The sequence below is a fragment of the Antennarius striatus genome, chromosome 11 (genome assembly GCF_040054535.1).
Source record: "Antennarius striatus isolate MH-2024 chromosome 11, ASM4005453v1, whole genome shotgun sequence".
Taxonomy (NCBI): Eukaryota; Metazoa; Chordata; class Actinopteri; order Lophiiformes; family Antennariidae; genus Antennarius; species Antennarius striatus.
This window is the reverse complement of record NC_090786.1, coordinates 6,604,212-6,623,856: the sequence shown is the minus strand read 5'-3', so window position 1 is coordinate 6,623,856 and position 19,645 is coordinate 6,604,212. Positions and strand designations below refer to the sequence as shown.

Below are 19,645 nucleotides of genomic sequence, written 5' to 3'. Positions count from 1 at the left end.
TTATCAATAAAATGAATGTGGAATAATTCAAATTCTTTCAAAAATGAAATCGTACATCATAATTTTTGTATGTCTGTTTTGAAGCTGCTCTTGCTGTGACGATAGAATCGTTAAATTTAGAAGCCATCAGACACTAAATATGCTGTCACTAATTTAGAAGAGTTATTATTTGTGCTGAACTGCATCATTACAGACACACAGATCCAAAAAGGGAAATCACACACCGACTGTTGACAGACACAGATGCTCACAGCTTTTGTATACTATGTTTCTTAGTCAGCTCAAGCAGCTGTCTGTGGGTTTCAGCAATTTCTGCCATTATGTGCCAGCATGTAAGAGCAGTGTAAGTTAATCGTACCAAATCAGTGCACTTGAAAACACAGAGCCAGTTCCTAAAGGAAGAACCTTATTAAAGCAGAATAGCAAAAATCTTTGTCCTTAGTTAAGTGGAATATTCAAGTAAATATGGAAAAAAGTCATATTTCTTCCATTGACGTGGCATCTTATCTGTAACCTGGTAAATCATGTAAACAAGTACCGGTAAGCATTACACCAAAGTGTGCCGATGACTAACTACCATTCTGCAGATGACCTAGATGACATCTAAAGGGAGAAAAGTAGCTGTTTGGCTGAAAAAGCATTTGTAAAACCTGTTTGATTTTAAGGTGGCAGAAGCAAAGGTTTCCTCATTAATGCACATTTAAGTCAGATTTGAAGTGGATTGGATGAAAAATGCGAAATGTTTTTTTTTAAATTATTATTTGTTCTGTAGAGCAAGGTCTGGAGGAGATGAAGAAATTATTGCTGCTGCTGCTGGGCTGTGCCGTCCAGGTAAGAACACGTATAAGGTTACTTCCACATTTAACACAATTCACTACAATCATGTAATTTAGGTTCCACATCCCAGGAACCAAAGAACATCCAAAGATATTTCATCTTTAATTATTGAGGAAAAATGAGGATGAGTTTTTATTTGATATTTTATGATGGCAGTTGGGCTCTCAGGAGAGATATTAACTAAAACATGCACATAAAATTCAAAACAGTTACTACGAACAATTCCATGCAAAGATTTTTCCATATTATGAAGATACTCAACTGAGTCATTTAGTGGGATAATTGAAACTGTTATTGGTTAGCTGTTAAAACAGAGAAGTCACCATTTTGATGAAGCCCTCATTGAATACAGAAATTTGTTCCTCTTGTTAAAATGCAAAAACAATAGCGCCATTGTACAGCTAATGCTGCGTCATGAATGGGGTACCAATAATTTCCTGTCACTTAGCTGTTCATCACTCCATTGCAAATGAGATGTCTGATAAGTCATCTATTGTTTTAAGAAAAGTCACCATAGTTACATTCATATGACTAACTATGATTTAATTTCTGACTTCCTTCAAGAAAAGCAGACACTATTGCCGAGTTTTAAAGAGTCTCATTTGCAATTTTTTTTCCAGTCTGATCGTCACCCAGCAATGACTGGTCCATTTTCCTAATTACAGCTACTGCTTCCTGGAAACTTGCCTTGTTCATGATGTTGGTCTACTAACCTCCCGTTGACCCCAGCCCTCATAACTCTTTTACATCCCAAAAATCTCTCCTTATCCGTCTCTGTTTACAGTGTGAGAAGAAGGAAGAGTACATTGAACGTATCCAGACTCTAGACTTTGACACCAAAGCTGCGATTGCATCCCACATCCAAGAGGTATTTCTCGTCAATATTCAGCAGCAATTTTCTTCGCTATGCCAGGAAACAAATATTTCTATTGATGACACAATGCTTGATTTTAGGTGACTCATAATCAGGAGAACGTGGTGGACCTGCAGTGGTTGGAAAGTGGAGAAATGCTTCCTGAGGACCTGGACAGTCTCTCTAGAAACCTGGCATTTCACCTCAAACATCTGGTGGATGAGAGGGACACACAGCTGGAGGTATAAATATTGTATAGATATATAAGCGTGCTTGTGTGTGTATATATAGAGATTTATTGAGCCACTTACAGATGGTCGAGTAAAGCATAATTTGGGGAAGGTTGTTGGTTGCAGATGTGTGTTGCAGATGTGTGTTAGAATCTGTTACAATTCTACAAATGGCAAAAGCAAATGAAATTCACAGGCTGCTTCTAATAAAGTTATGTGGAAACTTTTCTCTTCTTACCACAAGACAGCAGCCTCAGGAAGGAAGGGCTGAAGCTGTTAACTGTTTCATGGAAGTGGGGGTGTGATTGTGTTTGTAGGTGTAGGCTTTAGAGTACATGCGTCACTGAATGAGTTTCCAACCCAGATGGTACAGATGCCCACGACAGATATAGTGCATGTTTGGGTGTGTGTGCGTGTGTGTGTGTGTGTATGTATCAGGGGTTCTAATAGCCTCCAGATTATCACCATGTTGTCCAGCCGTTTTCAGTTAAAATCCCATTTCCTGTCATGGGCACAAGATCCAAAGAGGCTGTGTGTGGGACTGTGAATGTCTAGTTTTGTCATGCTTTGAGCGAATGCGTGGATCAGTTCACCTTGGTCTTTGGTGCATGTTAGTCGTATTGTTGAATGCTACTTGTTAGCTGTTTCAAGGGGACCGGGTAGTTGTGATTACCTTAGTACAAATTCAAATTTAGATTTCTGTTTAACTGGCTTTATTCTTTTCTCTCAGACCATAGTGGAGTTAACCCAAGAGAGAGATTGTGTGCAGCTCTCTCCCCTTGCTCCCTGTGCGACCCAGTCTCCCGGCGACTCCCCCAGCATGAGAAGGACTGAAAGCCGACAGCACCTCTCCGTGGAGCTGGCTGATGCCAAGGCTAAGATCAGACGCCTTCGACAGGAACTGTGAGTGCATCGGCTTTATCAGCTTGTGCAAAGAGAAGGAAGAACACACTGGAGCAATACCAGTTTCAATCAATTTTCCATCTAAACTGGGAATTTAAAGTTTTCAAGTCCTTTGAACTGGAGAATTGTTTGCCTTTTTAAAACATTTTTTGAACAAATCAGGAAGAAATCAAAATGTTATACTCTCAAATGTTATGCAGAAAGATTAGTGATAAAGCAGAGGGAAGAGTGATGGATACCAGTGGTTCATTTCCTCCCTATATCTTTATTACTCACATAAGGCATGATGCTGCATCACTTAAGCACACAAACAAAGTATATCTCGTGAACCTTGTTGAGGGGACCTTTAACATCTGCCTATGAATAATAGAGCTTCCTTTTTAAAGTGCTGTTATCCCTTGCAAGTATAGGGCTTAATGGTCGGCACATATCAGAGCCTTTTCTGACAAGGGGAAGTATTTAAATGTAACACAAACATAATAACTGATGTAACAGACTGACTGGGGCCATGCCACTGCTGTATACTTTGAAATTAAGTGATTGTCTTCGCTTAAACTAATTTTGTATTAGATGTGCTATTTTAATGCAGGTAGTCCTCAACATATGAACATTCGACTTATGAACATTTGGAGAAGCGAACAAATGTGCCCGCTATATCCGACTATTGCACTGCAGGTCCCCTTTCTGCCACAACCCCACCAAGCATCACTACCTCAGCAACTCTGCCTCTCACCGACAATGATTTCACACATTTTGTACAAAGTCTGAGATGTGACTGATTGCAGGCTGTCCTGAAAAGCTCATCTTTTCCCCTGTGTTCTTTTTAGAGAAGCAATGCATGATAAACTCAGTCCAAAAAATCTAAATAAATGGACTAGTTTTGATTTGGAAACAGTAGTGTAGCTATTACTCTCTCTCGTTTAGTCAAATAGATGGCAAGCAAGAATTATGGTTTTCTGAAACTCTGAATACGTTATTGTGCTTTGGATTTTAAAAAGGACAGATATCCATCTGTAACATATGTTATCATTTTGTCAGTACACCTAAATAGGACAGAACAGAACCAGATGAGCCAATCAGTCAGTAGGTTGGCTGCTCTGGTATTCTTGGTCTTCTTTATTTTGTGTGGTGGAGTCCGTTGAAAAACATAATCATGTGATGACTGAAGAATAGACAAGAATGGCTTTTATTCTGTCTTTCTGATGTTATCTTATCACATGATGGAAGTTTCTTCTGTGTGTGTGTGTGTGTGTGTGTGTGTCTATGGTTGTGTGTTTGCACTCGTGCCTTAGGAAGTCCAGAGGGGATTGCACAGTGGTCAATGTGTCTAATGTTGCTGTTGAAGCCACTTGGCGTCTTGGCTGTTTTTCCTCTTCCAGTTTACATACTAAACTTATCCCTGTCAAGCTAATTTTTTTTAAAATCTCTGCCATAGAGGTTATATTTTCAGTCGTGCTTGGTATTATTTACCAACAGTTTGTAAAACCGGCAGAATTTATTTCCATGAAAATTGCTTGAACAGGGAATGGGCTTGTTGAGAACGCCTGGATAAATGAAGTGTGGTTTCTTTTCTTTTTTTTCAGTAGATGTTTGTTAAGAAGCGCAATGCAATCGGTAAGAGTGGTGTGATTACTACTCTCCTTTTATAATAACTTGGATAGTATTCTCAGTTGAAATGTGAGTAATAAACGTTGTCTTTATTACTTTACATAGCAGTGTTTAGTGTTCACAAGTGTTAGTCTGCCCCTTTTTTGTTGTGAGGCATGTTAGACCATTCACATAAAGCGCAGAGTCAGCTGCATCCATAATATGAGCCTGAAGCTAGTTTGCCATTGAGCTGACAGGTGTTTGTGATTTGGGGAGTGGGAGCTGTGGGGGCACAGGGAGGGGCCACAGTAGAAGGAGGGGGGTTAATTGGTGAAATGAAAACAAAAGAGGGTAAATAACCTGCCTGCTTTGTCAGATCATGTGAGCTGTGAGAGAAAGGCGGCAATGATGATAATGGGGAGAGCATGCAAAGAAGGATGCGTGTTCCTAATTGAGATGCACCCCAAGACTCCAAAGTGATGCAGTGAAATAGGACATCACATGTTCTGTGGGGCTGTGTTACACACACACACACACACACACACACACACACACACACACACACACACACACACACACACACACACACAAAGAATGCAGACATTCAGGCTGTGTCTTCCTCTATGGAAAGGTCCCAGATCCCACAGAATTTGCACGTACACAAAAAGTCTTGCAAGCACCAAACGTTCAGATTCCCAACGATCTTTCACTGAAGTAAATTGAGTAGGAGCGCATTAACTAGCATGTAGCACACCCCTGCTTTACTATTAAAATTAACACTGTTTTGTACTATATTCATCACCAGACATTAACTTGCCTCGCTCCTTCCTTATGAGTTGTTTTTCCAGAATAGAGAGAAGAGCAGTTTGAGCCTCAGGGAAAGATTTGCATGTGTTAACCCCTGAAGTTAACAGGGCACTATAGTATTTCACCCAGTTGTTTTCAACTGCCATCTCTGACCTCTATTGGTCATGTTTGCTGTTCTTAATGTTATGTCTAACAGAGAAAGGGTTTATTTGAAGCTGTCTTTAAGACGGAGACACAGGAAAGGTACTGTGTTCTGACCACCACAGAAGAAACACAACCAGGCACAATAGGCCGTTTTTACTGAAGAGAATTGGTTAAAGAGCTTTTTGGTGTCTTAAAATTAACATTTTTGTAACATAAAAAAGGCTTCTTATTCTCAATGAGATCTTGCCCATTAATATGTTTCACACTCATGAAAATGCCTTTAAACTTGCAATGTATCGCCTAAAATCTGACAAAGTCATCAGGGACACATGCGTATTTTTTACAAAGAAATCCTGTTCTTTCTCTGCTCTCTGTTGTATTTGCTGGCTTTTCCCATTTGTGACTCCTACCCCTCTGTCTTATTTCAGAGAGGAGAAAAGTGAACAGCTTCTCGATACCAGGCAGGAGCTTGAGAACTTGGAAGTAGAGCTGAAAAGGCTTCAGCAAGAGGTAACGCCTCATGTCACAGCAAACACACCTAAACGGACACAACAAACATCACATGATTTCACTTCCCCTCCATCTGCTGTTCCTCTCTCTAAGTACTTTGTTTCAGCAGTGCTGACAGGCTTTAATCAGCTAGCCTGTGACTTAGCTCATTAAGGGCTATTAGAGTTATCTTTAGCCTAGCAACATCCTCACATGGTTTTTGATTTGGTGTGGGTGGCTTGGCTAACAGAGTGAATGCTCGGGGGGATGACTTTAGTGTGTGTTTCTGTGTACTTCTTTGTGGAAATTAATTATGTAGAAAATTACTTACTCGAGTAAGTCATGTATAGTTTTAACGGTTGTTTTTGATAATATATTCATGACACTTATTTCTTTATGGTCATATTGTTTCTTGTATGCTCACCCCTGCAGAGCTACCAGTTGCTGTCGGATGCTCGGGCGGCTCGGGCTTACCGTGATGAGCTGGACGCACTCAGAGAGAAATCAAGCCGCGTTGACAAATTGGAAAGTGAACTGAGCCGTTATAAGGAGAGACTTCACGACATTGAGTTTTACAAGGCCAGAGTGGAGGTGCACAAATTCACACACACAACCCATTAAGACACTCTGTTTAAGTACAACCCTGGGGTATTTAGAATGACGTAGCTGGCCTCAAAGGTGAAAACTATTAATTAAATAATAAATAGATCAAATTATTTGTTCCTTATAGCCATGCGTGGAATGTTTAGATCCTATCATTTGTCTATATTATCTATATTTTTATATGAATACAGGAAGACACATTTTTCATTACTTAACATGCATTTGTAGTATCTTAATATAAACTACAGTATTTATATAATATAAAATATGTTTTTCATGTACAAAAAACTAAACTATAGTTAATAGGATAGTTGTAATAGTTGCTGTTGCTCTCCTTTTCTTGTATAATTTTTCTTTGACTATGGTGTTTTGGTAGGAGCTGAAGGAAGACAACCAGATCCTGTTGGAGACTAAGGCCATGTTGGGGGAGCAGCTGGATGCTAGCCGGACCCGATCTGACAAACTGCACCTCCTAGAGAAAGAGAATCTGCAGCTCAAATCCAAGATTCACGACCTTGAGATGGTGAGACAGTGAATTTGTGGGTCAAAGTTACAGGAAAGATGCAAGGTCATTGTAGGAGAAAAAGATGCTGGGTTTCAAATAGTATTTAAAAATTCAGATCGGCAGTGGCAGTGTTCAGTCCTTTGTTCAGAATATTTTTGTTTCACTGTTTAACCCCGTTATCTCCAGGAACGGGATATGGACCGTAAGCGCCTGGACGAGCTGTTGGAGGAGAATCTTGTACTTGAGATGGCCCAAAAGCAGAGCATGGACGAGTCGCTGCACCTGGGTTGGGAACTGGAGCAGTTATCCAAGACACCAGAACTGACTGAAGGTTAGAAGCCAGAATCAATTTCAAACCATTTAAATTGACTGTCATGTAAAATAACACATACAAAGGAGAGAATATGGTGGTGAATTGAGATGTCCTGTAACTGACAGTCAGATGACCTGAAGAGCCAGCACACCCGGCCCGGGTCATTGTTTCTTGGCCTTAATCTTATCCCCATTGCCCTTCTGCACTTGCCTGCCTCCACTGGGTTTTCTTTCCTCTTCGTTAAGACCTCTAATTAATATTCACTGGCTCATTGAGGATAATCTTTGTGTTTGGATTATAAAAGCTGTTAAGAGGTTTACTGGCCAGGGATCTGAATAAAGACGTGTTTATGTGGCAGAATTGTTTGCTAAATAGCATTTAAAGCCTTTGAGACAGTAAAGTTGAAGCAATGACCTTTGTATTTAGTCTTTAATGGACTTATTGTAATATGGAAAATCAAATGCCTAAACCGCAGTTTCAGTGTATTATTTAAACATTGATGTGTATTTCCTTGATTTAGTCCCTCAGAAGTCTCTTGGTGAGGAAGTGAATGAGCTGACCTCAAGCCGCCTACTGAAGTTGGAGAAAGACAACCAGACTCTACTTAAAACTGTGGAAGAGCTGAAAGGAGCTGCCAGTCAAGATACGGTGACAAAATTGGCCAAAGTCAACCAGGAAAACCAGAGGCTGAACCAGAAAGTAAGTAAAATGCTGTCGGACAGCTTTTTCAGTGGGTGGTTAAGAGTTACATTAAATTTTGTCTTCTTCACTTTGAAGAAAATATCTTCTTTATATTACAATAATTTATGCATTAGCTGAAAAACAAAGCCAAAGTAACTATAATTTTATTCTGTAGGCTAGATCATGCTTGTCGTCTTTGTATGAAACTGCAAGAAATTATTTCTGAGTCATCTCAGCTATAGACTATACACTTTGCAGCCTGGTTTAGAACTGCTTCTTAACTTTCTGTTCCTTCTCTATCTTGTAAACAAGATTAGCATTTTTGACCAACACTCCTCCCTGTATATCACCCTAAAATGGCTTTAGACCTTCCACAAAGAGAAAGTGACCAAAAAAGAACATATAGAGAGGGGCGGTTAGGAGAATGAAGCTATAAATCCAGACAGCCCTGCAGTGCTTTTCTTTTCCAGTTTTTGACACTCCAACACCCCTTGCTAGGAGATTTCTCCGAGCTATTTTCAAAAACATAAGCCCCTCTTCCTGCCTTTCAGATAAGAAGCATGAAATTGTGTTTTTCCCTAGAGAGAGATCATTTAAAATGCATTTATTTTGGAATCACTCGATATCAAAAGCTAAAACTCTTGAAAACGAAATAAAATGTGATTGCAGCAACTGCTGGACTCAGACAGTAGACACATTCTAATTTATTATACATTCTGCAAAACTAAAGAAATGAACTTTGTTTTGTCTGCAAAGTTTTAACATAGAAAATGTATATATTTTTATCACGGCCTTTTTTTTTATTTTAATGTGGCGTGCACCATGGTGCATTAACAACATTTAGAATTTCACCACAAAAACAGTGATGTTGCAACATGCTAATGGTAATATATAAACCGGGAGAATCTACAGTGAGTGATTGTAAAACCACTGAAAATGATGAATAAAGATTTTGCTTGAATTGTTTCTTACAGCTGGAGCAGCTGCACAGCGAACAGGCTACAGACAGGGAGTCACTGCACAATGCTGAGTCACTCAGTACCGATCTGATGAAGGAGAAAGCCTTACTGGAGAAGACTTTGGAAACGCTCAGAGAAAACTCAGAGAGACAGGTACACACACACACACACACACACACACACACACACACACACACACACACACACACACACACACACACACACACACACACACACACACACACACACACACACACACACACACACACACACACACACACACACACACACACACACACACACACACACACACACACACACACACACACACACACACACACACACACACACACACACACACACACACACACACACACACACACACACACACACACACACACACACACACACACACACACACACACACACACACACACACACACACACACACACACACACACACACACACACACACACACACACACACACACACACACACACACACACACTGTAAATCGTCTCAGTCATTATTTGTGGGTGGTCACATTTTTGCAGCTTTATTATCTGGTAGCTGACAAACCTGATATGCATAACCAAATATTTTGTAGAAACCTACTGTTGTGAGTGAATCATAATGAAATTATTCACATTTTACAGTCATATTATTCATTGTTTTTGCTGGACAAGCAAACAGTCTGCTACTTCAGTACAATCAGACAGATGTGGGTTAGGGAATGTGTGTCATGCTGGTTGTTCTATTTACAAAATCATCATTGATCTTCATTTTAAGAAACTCCAAGAGAAGAACATGACTAAGGGGTGTAATTTATTGAAGTCTATGCATAATGTCTCTTGAGAGAAATCTTCGCATTGATTTTGGATTTGACAAAAACTCCAAAACTAAGTGGAACTATCACAATGTTCTTTTGACTGAATAGATTTCTGGCCTAGATACAGTCCTTCATTGTAGTTGTTGGTATGGGCTCAGACCCAAATCTGACACCTTTGATTAGTTTAACCAGCTGATAGATAAAATCTGCCCCTTGATGAACTACAAAGCCAAATTTTCTCTGAATAATTTCTCCATTTGCACCACTTAGTTAATGTCTAGAGTCATTTAAAAAAAAGAACACATTCAAAATAACTGTAGTTTTATATAGTCTTTTATATCTCAGGTCAGTATCTTGTTTCATTTTTCATCTCATTAGCAAAATGGGAACTTAAAGTAGAAGACTGAGGCTTAATTTTTATTAAAATACGATACCAGGTATCACTTCTTATGAATCTTAACAAAGTCATAGGGCAGACATAAGTTATGCTAAATGTAGATAACGGTGCGACATTTCATGTGTACACCTCTCATGCTAAATGTAACCCTAGCCTTTCATTAAAACTCAAATATTTGTTCTTCAGATAAAGGGTCTGGAGCAGGAGAACAAGCATCTGGCCCAGACGGTGTCGTCCCTGCGTCAGCGGTGCCAGGTTGGAGCTGAGGCTCGAGTTAAAGACGTGGAGAAGGAGAATCGGGTCCTCCACGAGTCCATCTGCGAGACAACAGCCAAGCTTAATAAGATGGAGTTTGAAAGGAAACAATTACGTGAGTGGCCTGCTCTGGATTATTATATTTGTTTTTTGTGGTTTGTTCTAGGTTTTTTTTTTTTATAGCTAATGGTTATGCATCAGTTACGTCAGATACCATGCAAATCTGCATGTCAGCATAAATCATTCATCCAACACTCATTCTAACAAATAATTTCTCAAATTTAAATCTGAAGAACAACATCTGCATAGATGAGTCATTTTCATGACTTCACTTGTGAATTGTCTAATGCCCACGGAGGGCTACAATCTAGAGTCGTGGATTTCTACCTTTCTTTTCTCTTGGTTTAATTCATAGGTTTTTCAATGTAAGTCCACTTGATAAATCTGATCTTTTGTCTATTTATAGGAAAAGAACTTGAAGTGATGAAGGAGAAAGGTGAAAGAGCAGAGGAGTTGGAGATAGAGATAAAGAAGCTGGAAAGAGACAACGATAGTCTGCAGAAGAAAGTCTCCAGTCTTGGAATTGTCTGTGAAAAGGTGATTTTTCTGCCTGATGTGTCTATTATTAGGTCTGTGTCATGGTTTAACGTTAGTGTCATTCCTCCACATTTGTTAGCAGATTAAGTTTATGTAATTTCACTAAGCAACATGGAAGTGAAAGTTTCTACTTTATGTTGGTTATGTGTGCTTACACTACGTCTCATCACCCAAAATTTGGATATTTGTAGGTATCTTCTCTGGAGAAGGAGAACTCTGAGCTGGAAGCAGAGGGTCGTCGTCTGAAGAAGAAGCTGGATGCTCTGAAGAACATGGCCTTCCAGCTGGAGGCTCTAGAAAAAGAGACCTCCCAGCTTGAGGAGGAGAACTTGCAGCTTCGTCGCTCGGCCGAGAGTCTTCGGTCAGCTGGAGCCAAAGCTGCTCAGCTGGAGGCAGAGAACAGGGAGCTGGAGAGTGAGAGGAGCCAGATGAAGCGAAGCCTGGAACTTCTCAAAGCCTCCTTAAAGAAGACCGAGAGATTAGAGGTAAGAGTTCAAGACCACTGGCAGCAGAGCAAGCAATTCTCTAACTGGAGATCAGTATGAATCAAACATTTGTGGCTAGACGCTTTCATTGAGAAATAAATACAGACTCAAGATCATACTAACCATCTGTCAAGGTTTAGTTAATTTTTGCCAAGCAACCCTTTTCACTACAGCATTATTGAGCGACAACAGGTTTGTAAATGCTTTTAATACTAATCTGTCTTCTGCCAGGTCAGCTACCAAGGTCTAGATACAGAGAACCAGCGCCTGCAGAAGGCTTTAGAGAACAGCAGCAAGAAGATCCAGCAGTTGGAGGCAGAGCTGCAAGAAGTGGAGACTGAGAATCAAACCCTACAACGCAACCTGGAGGAACTCAAGATATCCAGCAAACGCCTGGAGCAGCTGGAGCAGGAGGTAGGCAAAAAAAATACCCTGAACAGATCACATACTTTCAGTCTGTAGAAAAAACAATATTTGCTGTGATTGGGAAATGGATGCCTAAACACACAAGCTGAATTTTGTAGAGAGTAGAGACTATATTTCTGTGGAGGAGAAAAGGTACAGCAGTGAATGTGATATCGTTGGTATACTGATGCAGCTTCGGTTCCTTACATGAGAAAATAAGTGATCATGGCTTTCAGAATGGGGTCAGACTGGCCCTAAAACTGTAGTTGAGGACGGGTGTAAGTAATGTTTGCGACACTAACGGTTATTGTTGCACTTTTAGTTCCTTCAGATAAAATTACAGCATGTTTGCCAGCAGATCTGGATAATGCCAGATTATTTGACAAAATTGATTATTTGCTCTCCTTTTTAATCTGAGTATTAAATACGTATTTACAAGACATCTTGACTAAAAGTATTACATCGAATTATATTTTATCAATTTCTTCTTCATTCACCCTTCAGAACAAGACTCTGGAGCAAGAAAGTTCCCAGCTAGAGAAAGACAAGAAGCTTCTGGAGAAAGAGAACAAGCGTCTGAGACAACAGGCCGAGATCCGCGACTCCAAGTTGGAGGACAACAACCAGCGGATCTCCTCCTTGGAGAAAGAGAACCGGACCATGGGCAAAGAGATGATCTTCTTCAGGGACTCCTGCACCAGAGTCAAAGATCTGGAGAGAGAGAACAAAGAGCTGGTCAAACAGAACACTATCGATAAGAAGACCCTTATCACACTTAGAGAGGTCAGGATAAGCCCTTGTTATATTTGAGTTAAAAAAAAAAATCAAACATCTTGATTTTCAATCATTGATGAATCGCTGGGACGTGGCATATAGATTATTGATGCATGCCTGTATTTGTGCTTTAGGAACTTGTGAGCGAGAAGTTACAGACTCAGCAGATGAATAATGATCTAGAGAAACTGACCCATGAGCTGGAGAAGATTGGACTGAACAAGGAAAGGTTGCTGCATGATGAGAGCTCTGACGACAGGTATCATCTCCCAAGCACACAGCACAAAGTTACAATATTCACTACTTTGTGATAGTTGTTTGTTTGTTTTAGAACTTTATAAGAACTTTGGGTCTTTTAACACTCACTCATCCCCACAAAACCATTGTTTTCCTGTGGTATTGGATGTCTGCCATTGGCTTCTTTCTTTTCTGTTTTCTTAGATTGGATTGAATTTAAAATAATTTGAATTTTTTAATGCAACCCTGGGAGCTCTTCCACTTTTCTACTGATTACATCGATGCACACAGCCCTCAAGTCTGTTTGTAATATTGTCTTGTAAGACATTTCTGAGGCAACATCTCCCCCACCTACTACACATCTAGCTATGACTACTATTCATAAGCCTGTCTGTATTTGCCAACTCAAACACACAAATGAGTAAACACAGTACCACAGCTAACACGAGTATTTGTCAGGTTCAAACTCCTGGAATCTAAACTGGAGTCGACCCTGAAATCATCTTTGGAGATTAAAGAGGAAAAGATTGCTGCCTTGGAGGCCAGACTGCAAGAATCCTCCAACCTAAACCAGCAACTTCGCCAGGAGCTCAAGACGGTCAGTGATACACTCCTAAACGAATACACACTTTTAAACCTTCAAGTATATAGACAAGTGTTTTGATATGTTGCATAGACCTGCGCAGCTCAAACATGAGAAAGAAAACATAAAATTCTACAAACACTTTTCCTCCACAAAGCCAAAACACACTAATCCTTACTTGAGAACAGCGCATCCAAAAATCCATCCCCTGCAGTCTGGAACACTGAAGGCCTTTCAAGGAAAATCCATTTTTTATCCATCTCCCTCCACTTCTACCTCCAGTTTATCTATCCATGAGACAGAAGAATAGATGACTAGAGTATGACACAGGATGTCTTCCTTCCTTGGAGAGGTGTTTAAGTTATAGCTAATCTGTGTCTGGACTATTAAATGCTGCTATTTCATCATTACTCATGACATTTATTTCAGTTTTATTGTCTTGAATGACAAAACTGATCATCAGTGTGTTGAATGTTTACTTGTCCAGGTGAAGAAAAACTATGAAGCACTGCGTCAGAGGGAGGAAGAGGAGAGGATGGTGCAGAGCTCACCCCATAAAGGGGGGGAGGACCCTCAGGCTGTCAGTAAATGGGAGAAAGAGAGTCACGAAGCCACCAGGGAATTGCTGAAAGTTAAAGACAGACTCATTGAGGTGGAGAGGAATGTAAGTCAGCACGATATCAGAAGGAACGTGAACGTTAAAGATTTGCTGTTGTCTTTTTACTTAAATATATTTTTAATTTGTCCTGTGTACATTTTTCCCAGAATGCAACTCTGCAGGCAGAGAAAGCAGCTCTCAGGAGCCAGCTCAAACAACTGGAAACTCAAAGCTCCAACCTGCAGGCTCAGATAGTAGCTGTTCAGAGGCAGACAGCTTCTTTACAGGAGAACAATACAACGCTACAGACGCAGAATGCCAAGCTGCAGGTAATTCCCTACACATTTAAAGAAAAATACAGAATCCAACAGGCAATGATTGACTAGAAGAATACATGACAGACACATCCTAGTCGTCAGTGGGTTGGCTTTGATTAATGCAGAATGTAATGAATTAAACTCCACAGAATGCTGCTACTTTATTTTAACCAATACCAATCACAATTCCTACATCATGCAAAGTCTTGCTTTCTTTTATTGGCCACAGATTTATGTGTTAATTTTAGGCCTGGTATAATATTTTAAAGGCCATCCTGCTTTAAAAGTCACATCCACAGCATAGCTTTTGAAAGTAATAATCTGAGATGCTCTACTTTGTCCCTTGCTAGTTGTTCCCAAGCTAACCACAGTGACCAAGCTCTTCGTCTAGGTTGTAGAGCAACCTGAAAAACTGTATGACCAAAGATTCTGCATTTTAACAAAAATCCCCAGCCACCCAGGCTGAAAATTGCTCCTTGTAGGGCTGTCTTGCCTTCCTGCTTAGCTGCCTGGATTAAGCTTGTACTCCCTGTTTGGCTCCAATTCAAACTCCATTTATGTAATGTCAGGATTTACACTGACCATCTAACAGCTTCTGGTTGTTTCTATGGGTGTTAAAAAGTTGGTCCTCAAGGTAAAGAACGTGTGAGTTGAAATACACACATTACTCTCGAAATAGTATGGAATTCAATCTAGGAAACACTGTGACACAAACTTCTTTTCTTTTCGGCTTTTCCCTTCAGGGGTCGCCACAGCGAATCAGTTTCCTCCATCTAGCCCTGTCCTCTGCATCCTCTTCTCTCACACCAACTACCTTCATGTCCTCTTTCATTACATCCATAAACCTCCTCTTTGGTCTTCCTCTAGACCTCCTGCCTGGCAGTTCAAAACTCAGCATCCTTCTACCAATATATTCACTATCTCTCCTCTGGACATGTCCAAACCATCTCCGTCTGGCCTCTCTGACTTTATCTCCAAAACCTCTAACATGTGCTGTCCCTCTGATGTACTCATTCCTGATCCTATCCTTCCTGGTCACTCCCAGAGAGAACCTCAGCATCTTCATCTCTGCTACCTCCAGCTCTGTCTCCTGTCTTTTCCTCAGTGACACTGTCTCTAGACCAAACAACATCGCTGGTCTCACCACTGTTTGGTACACCTTTCCTTTCATTTTAGCTGAAACTCTCCTATCACACAGAAGAGTGTGTGACACAAAACCACTGTGACACAAACAAAACATTAAAAGAAGTCTTCCCATTGGCACTACTTTGCTGAATGTCTTCTGACAAGTTCAAGAGCTCACTGCTCCTTACACATTACAGTAAAGGGAATAATATATAAATACTACAAAGAAAGAGAGATAACGATTAGAGTATCTGTATTCTTTTTACGTTTCTACTTATCTTCTTTCTCATATTTGCACTTGGTTCCTCTCTTCTTCTCCTTCTCTCCTCCCACACCTCCTTCTCTGTGACTCTTTTAGGTGGAGAACTCCACCTTGAGCTCGCAGAGTGCAGCCCTGATGGCCCAGAACGCCCAACTGCAGAGCCTGCAAAGCAGCGTGGAGGGAGAGCGAGAGGGCGCTCTGAAGGAGAAAGAGGAGCTGATGGCCACCTATAAGCTGCTGCTCCGCGACCACGAGAAGCTGGCGGCGCTCCACGAAAGGCAGGCAGTGGAGTATGAAGCCTTGATTGGAAAGCATGGGGGCCTGAAGAGTTCCCATAAAAGCCTGGAACAGCAGCACAGGGACATGGAAGACAAGTGAGATATGGGTTTAGGAGTAGTAGTAGTTTTAAGAGAGTAGTAATAATAAATAACCTACACCAGGCTGAGTAACTAGGGTTCATGTTTTTTGTGTGAAGGTATAAGCAGCTCCTGCAGCAGAAGGGTGACATGGAAGAGATGGAGAAAAATCTAAAGGAACAGCAGGATAAAATGGCACTTGAGAACCAAACGCACCAAGCTACAGCTGACCAGTGCAAACAGCTTAAAGAAGACAATGACAGGTCAGACCAGCGTGTTTCAGTGTTACTGATATGAACAGCTATAATGGTCCAGATATTTCCTTTTGTTGACTGTGCACTAATAAGACCCTCTGATCCTCCTCAGGCTGAACACTACCTATCGTCAGCTGGTGAAGGACAACGAGAATCTCCAGCTAGACCATAAGAATATTAAGACTCAGCTGAATAATGCCAAGCTGGACCAGACCAAGCTGGAGGCTGAATTCTCCAAATTGAAGGAGCAATATCAGCAGCTGGACATCACCTCCACCAAACTGACCAATCAGTGTGAGGTGAGGAGATGCACTCTTCTGTTTCTCATTAACTGCTGTTTTTATCTTGTCTTTGCCTTGTCTTTCAATACATTCTTGTTCTGTGGGTCTCTTATATCACTTAAATATATTTTTGTGTGTTAGTTGTTGAGCCAGCTGAAAGGAAACCTGGAGGAGGAAAATCGACACCTGTTGGATCAGATCCAGACTCTGATGCTGCAGAATCGCACACTGCTGGAGCAGACCATGGAGAGCAAGGACCTCTTCCACGTAGAGCAAAGACAATACATGTAAAAAAATATACTAGACTGAACAAAACACATGTTTTCTTAATTAATCTGTGTCCTTGATTTGATTTATATTCTGTCATTGGAATGCACGAAAACAAACAGATTGCTTAGACATGTTGATTTGAGACATTTTAGTTTTTGTCTCTCAATGGGTCGTTTCTTCAGAGACAAGCTGAATGAGCTGAGGAGGCAGAAAGAGAAGCTGGAGGAGAAGATCATGGACCAGTACAAATTCTATGACCCCTCACCTCCTCGCAGGTAAATTCAACATAATCTAGTTAAGTAATTTTACTTAATATTTGCTGAGTCACATTTTAGAAACTGTGTAATGGCAGGGGAGACTTATACTGTGGTGTCAGGAAGAGATGTATGAAATAATTATAGACTTTGGAGGTTTAAGCTTATTTGTACTGCACTACTTTCTATCTTGAATATCATTTATGACATGAGTTGTACCGTTTAAATCTGCCACTGACTTCATTTCCTTCCTCCCCTTGTCCTTTCTGGTCTCTGTCTCGCTTCCTGCTTCATCCGTTCTTCATAGGCGGGGCAACTGGATTACTTTGAAGATGAGGAAGCTGATCAAACCAAAGAGCCGGGAGAGGATGCGCTCCCTCACGCTGACTCCCTCTCGGTCAGAGATGGGCGATGGTTTCCTCCCCTGTCCCCCGGACAGCCAGGACAGCTCATCCATCGGCTCCGGCTCCAACTCGCTGGATGACACACTTACACAGAAGAGAAGCAGCAGTGAGTACAGAGGAAACACAAACACACATCTCTACACAAAAACATGAATCAGAGTCAGTGTAATCCAAATGCCTTAAGTAAAAGGCCACCGGATTTCTCTTTAAATTCTAATAATCATACATTCAATGCTGTAGAACAGAATCCTTCTTTCTTGTGCCTGTGTGTGTTTGTGTGTGTATGAGAGAAAGAGGAATAGACAACTGGTCGAGTGTTTGAATGGTCCTTTCCTCTGCTTAATGCTCCTTTTTATCTCTCTCTCTCTCTGCAAAGGGAGGAGAGGGCAGCATTCCCATGCCCATGCACAGGGTTCCACCAATGGTACGCCGCGGATGGGGAGGGTGGGCGGGGTTTGTGAACCGACTGTCACATCTCTCGGGGCATGTTTTCGTGAGTTCATTGTCTGTCACTCAGCTGTCCTAGGTGATTCCAGTTGAGCTGCGCAGCACCACAGGGTTGACTCTGAACCTCTTACCTGGTGTGAAAAATATAAAGTCCTGCATTTGGAAAGGTCTTTATCTCTGGTTTTGACACTTAATTGCTGTCCTGTTCACTTATGTGTGCAATGGTTTTAAGATTCCCTAGAGAGGTATATTAGGGCTGTTGTGACACAAGTGGGATCTGAAAGAAAAAAAATCTGAGAAGTTGCCTGAAGTGCAGTTTCTTGAATCTGTCACTCGGCACTGAAAGCAACACATTTGAAAGTTAAAAAAAAAAAAAAAAGACATCTGGATGTGGGGTATTAGAAAGCAGCGAGTGCTATGTCTTGCACTACTGGTGTAACACACCCATACCCAGGCTTACGAGTTAGATTGAAGAAACATGTGACAAGAAGAAAGATTCATATGAATAAAACTTCACTTTTTTTTAAACTTTTTTTTTTTTTTACAATTTTCCTTTGAGAGCCCAATGTTTTCAGGGTCTGTTTTAATGTGATTCAAATACTCTCAGGTCCAGTTTCACTATAATTCTCCCCAACGGGGTCTGAGGCTCATTAGCTCCTGTTTCAGCCCGTCAACCTGCTGATCTGTGCAGTTCACCTGAAACATAGCCGTAGCATAAAAGCTATTAAAAGGTGCAATATCCAATAGATTATTCCAGTCTGGATTTAATAGAAAGATAGCAATGGAGAATACAGGTTGTACTTGTGAGATGTGGAGTTACTGCTAGCACAAAAAAGCTATTATGACTCAATAAAATACTGAGTGAGCAGGAGACACTATAAGAGAAAACCCATCGTAAAACTTACACTACAGCAGTCAAGTGCTTGTGAATGCCGTGATAGTATAAGCCGTTATGTGAATGTAATTCCTCCCTGATGCTGCTAACCTTTCCTTTGACATGCTCTGCTTGATTGCACCCTTTAATATCCTCCATCTTCCGTGTTTCATTCAGGTGTGGTAATGTGTTGACATTTGTGTGGTACACGTGTACTGGATGTCATTCGTTAAAGTCTGCTGCCCAATAGATCACACATGACCCATGATGTGTGTGTGTGGGTGTGTGTTTGCGTTCGCCTAATGTGATCCCATTTTGTTTGCATAAAGTGCCTTTGAGCAGATGTCTGCCATTAAAGGTTAATCTGGTGTTTATTAAAGATGCCTGACTCCACCCAAGAACACCTGAGCGAGTGTTTCCAAATTAAAATGTGAGGTACTCTACCCTATATGTGGATATGAATCAATATTTGGGCTTTGTGATCGATAATCCACCCCTTCATATACATATACATACATATATACTGTACATTTGTAGTTGTGTCTACTACATTGTTGTCTGTTGTTCAGTTAAGTGTCCTGGAGCTTAGCGCTCTCTCTCTGCATCCCACCCCCTGGCTCTCTTTGTGAAAACATTAACCACATCCCTCTGTTTTGCCCTCCTTTTTTTTCTTCTTCTACCTTTCTGGGGGTTGTTTGGCCACTCTCTCTCTCCCCCCTGTCTGTCTTT

General features: G+C 40.9%; 1 protein-coding gene across 13 annotated transcripts in view; it reads left to right on the top strand.

Moving 5' to 3' along the window:
* LOC137603366 (girdin-like) overlaps positions 1-19,645 on the top strand; it is a 57,751-nt gene that overhangs the window by 30,292 nt on the left and 7,814 nt on the right. For all 13 annotated transcript variants that reach the window (XR_011037268.1, XM_068326737.1, XM_068326736.1 and 10 more), the window contains 25 exons: positions 773-831; positions 1,622-1,705; positions 1,792-1,932; positions 2,651-2,823; positions 5,790-5,871; positions 6,283-6,441; positions 6,830-6,976; positions 7,145-7,289; positions 7,792-7,970; positions 8,927-9,064; positions 10,325-10,508; positions 10,860-10,990; positions 11,182-11,475; positions 11,707-11,889; positions 12,385-12,663; positions 12,789-12,913; positions 13,351-13,489; positions 13,962-14,138; positions 14,240-14,401; positions 15,873-16,150; positions 16,252-16,395; positions 16,499-16,685; positions 16,809-16,954; positions 17,120-17,212; positions 17,499-17,701. Coding sequence is in view for 12 of the 13 variants with exons in the window: in XM_068326737.1 (XP_068182838.1) it covers positions 773-831; positions 1,622-1,705; positions 1,792-1,932; positions 2,651-2,823; positions 5,790-5,871; positions 6,283-6,441; positions 6,830-6,976; positions 7,145-7,289; positions 7,792-7,970; positions 8,927-9,064; positions 10,325-10,508; positions 10,860-10,990; positions 11,182-11,475; positions 11,707-11,889; positions 12,385-12,663; positions 12,789-12,913; positions 13,351-13,489; positions 13,962-14,138; positions 14,240-14,401; positions 15,873-16,150; positions 16,252-16,395; positions 16,499-16,685; positions 16,809-16,954; positions 17,120-17,212; positions 17,499-17,701 (4,032 nt within the window). In the remaining variant the exon portion in view is untranslated. The remainder of the gene's footprint in view (positions 1-772; positions 832-1,621; positions 1,706-1,791; positions 1,933-2,650; positions 2,824-5,789; positions 5,872-6,282; positions 6,442-6,829; positions 6,977-7,144; positions 7,290-7,791; positions 7,971-8,926; positions 9,065-10,324; positions 10,509-10,859; positions 10,991-11,181; positions 11,476-11,706; positions 11,890-12,384; positions 12,664-12,788; positions 12,914-13,350; positions 13,490-13,961; positions 14,139-14,239; positions 14,402-15,872; positions 16,151-16,251; positions 16,396-16,498; positions 16,686-16,808; positions 16,955-17,119; positions 17,213-17,498; positions 17,702-19,645) is intronic.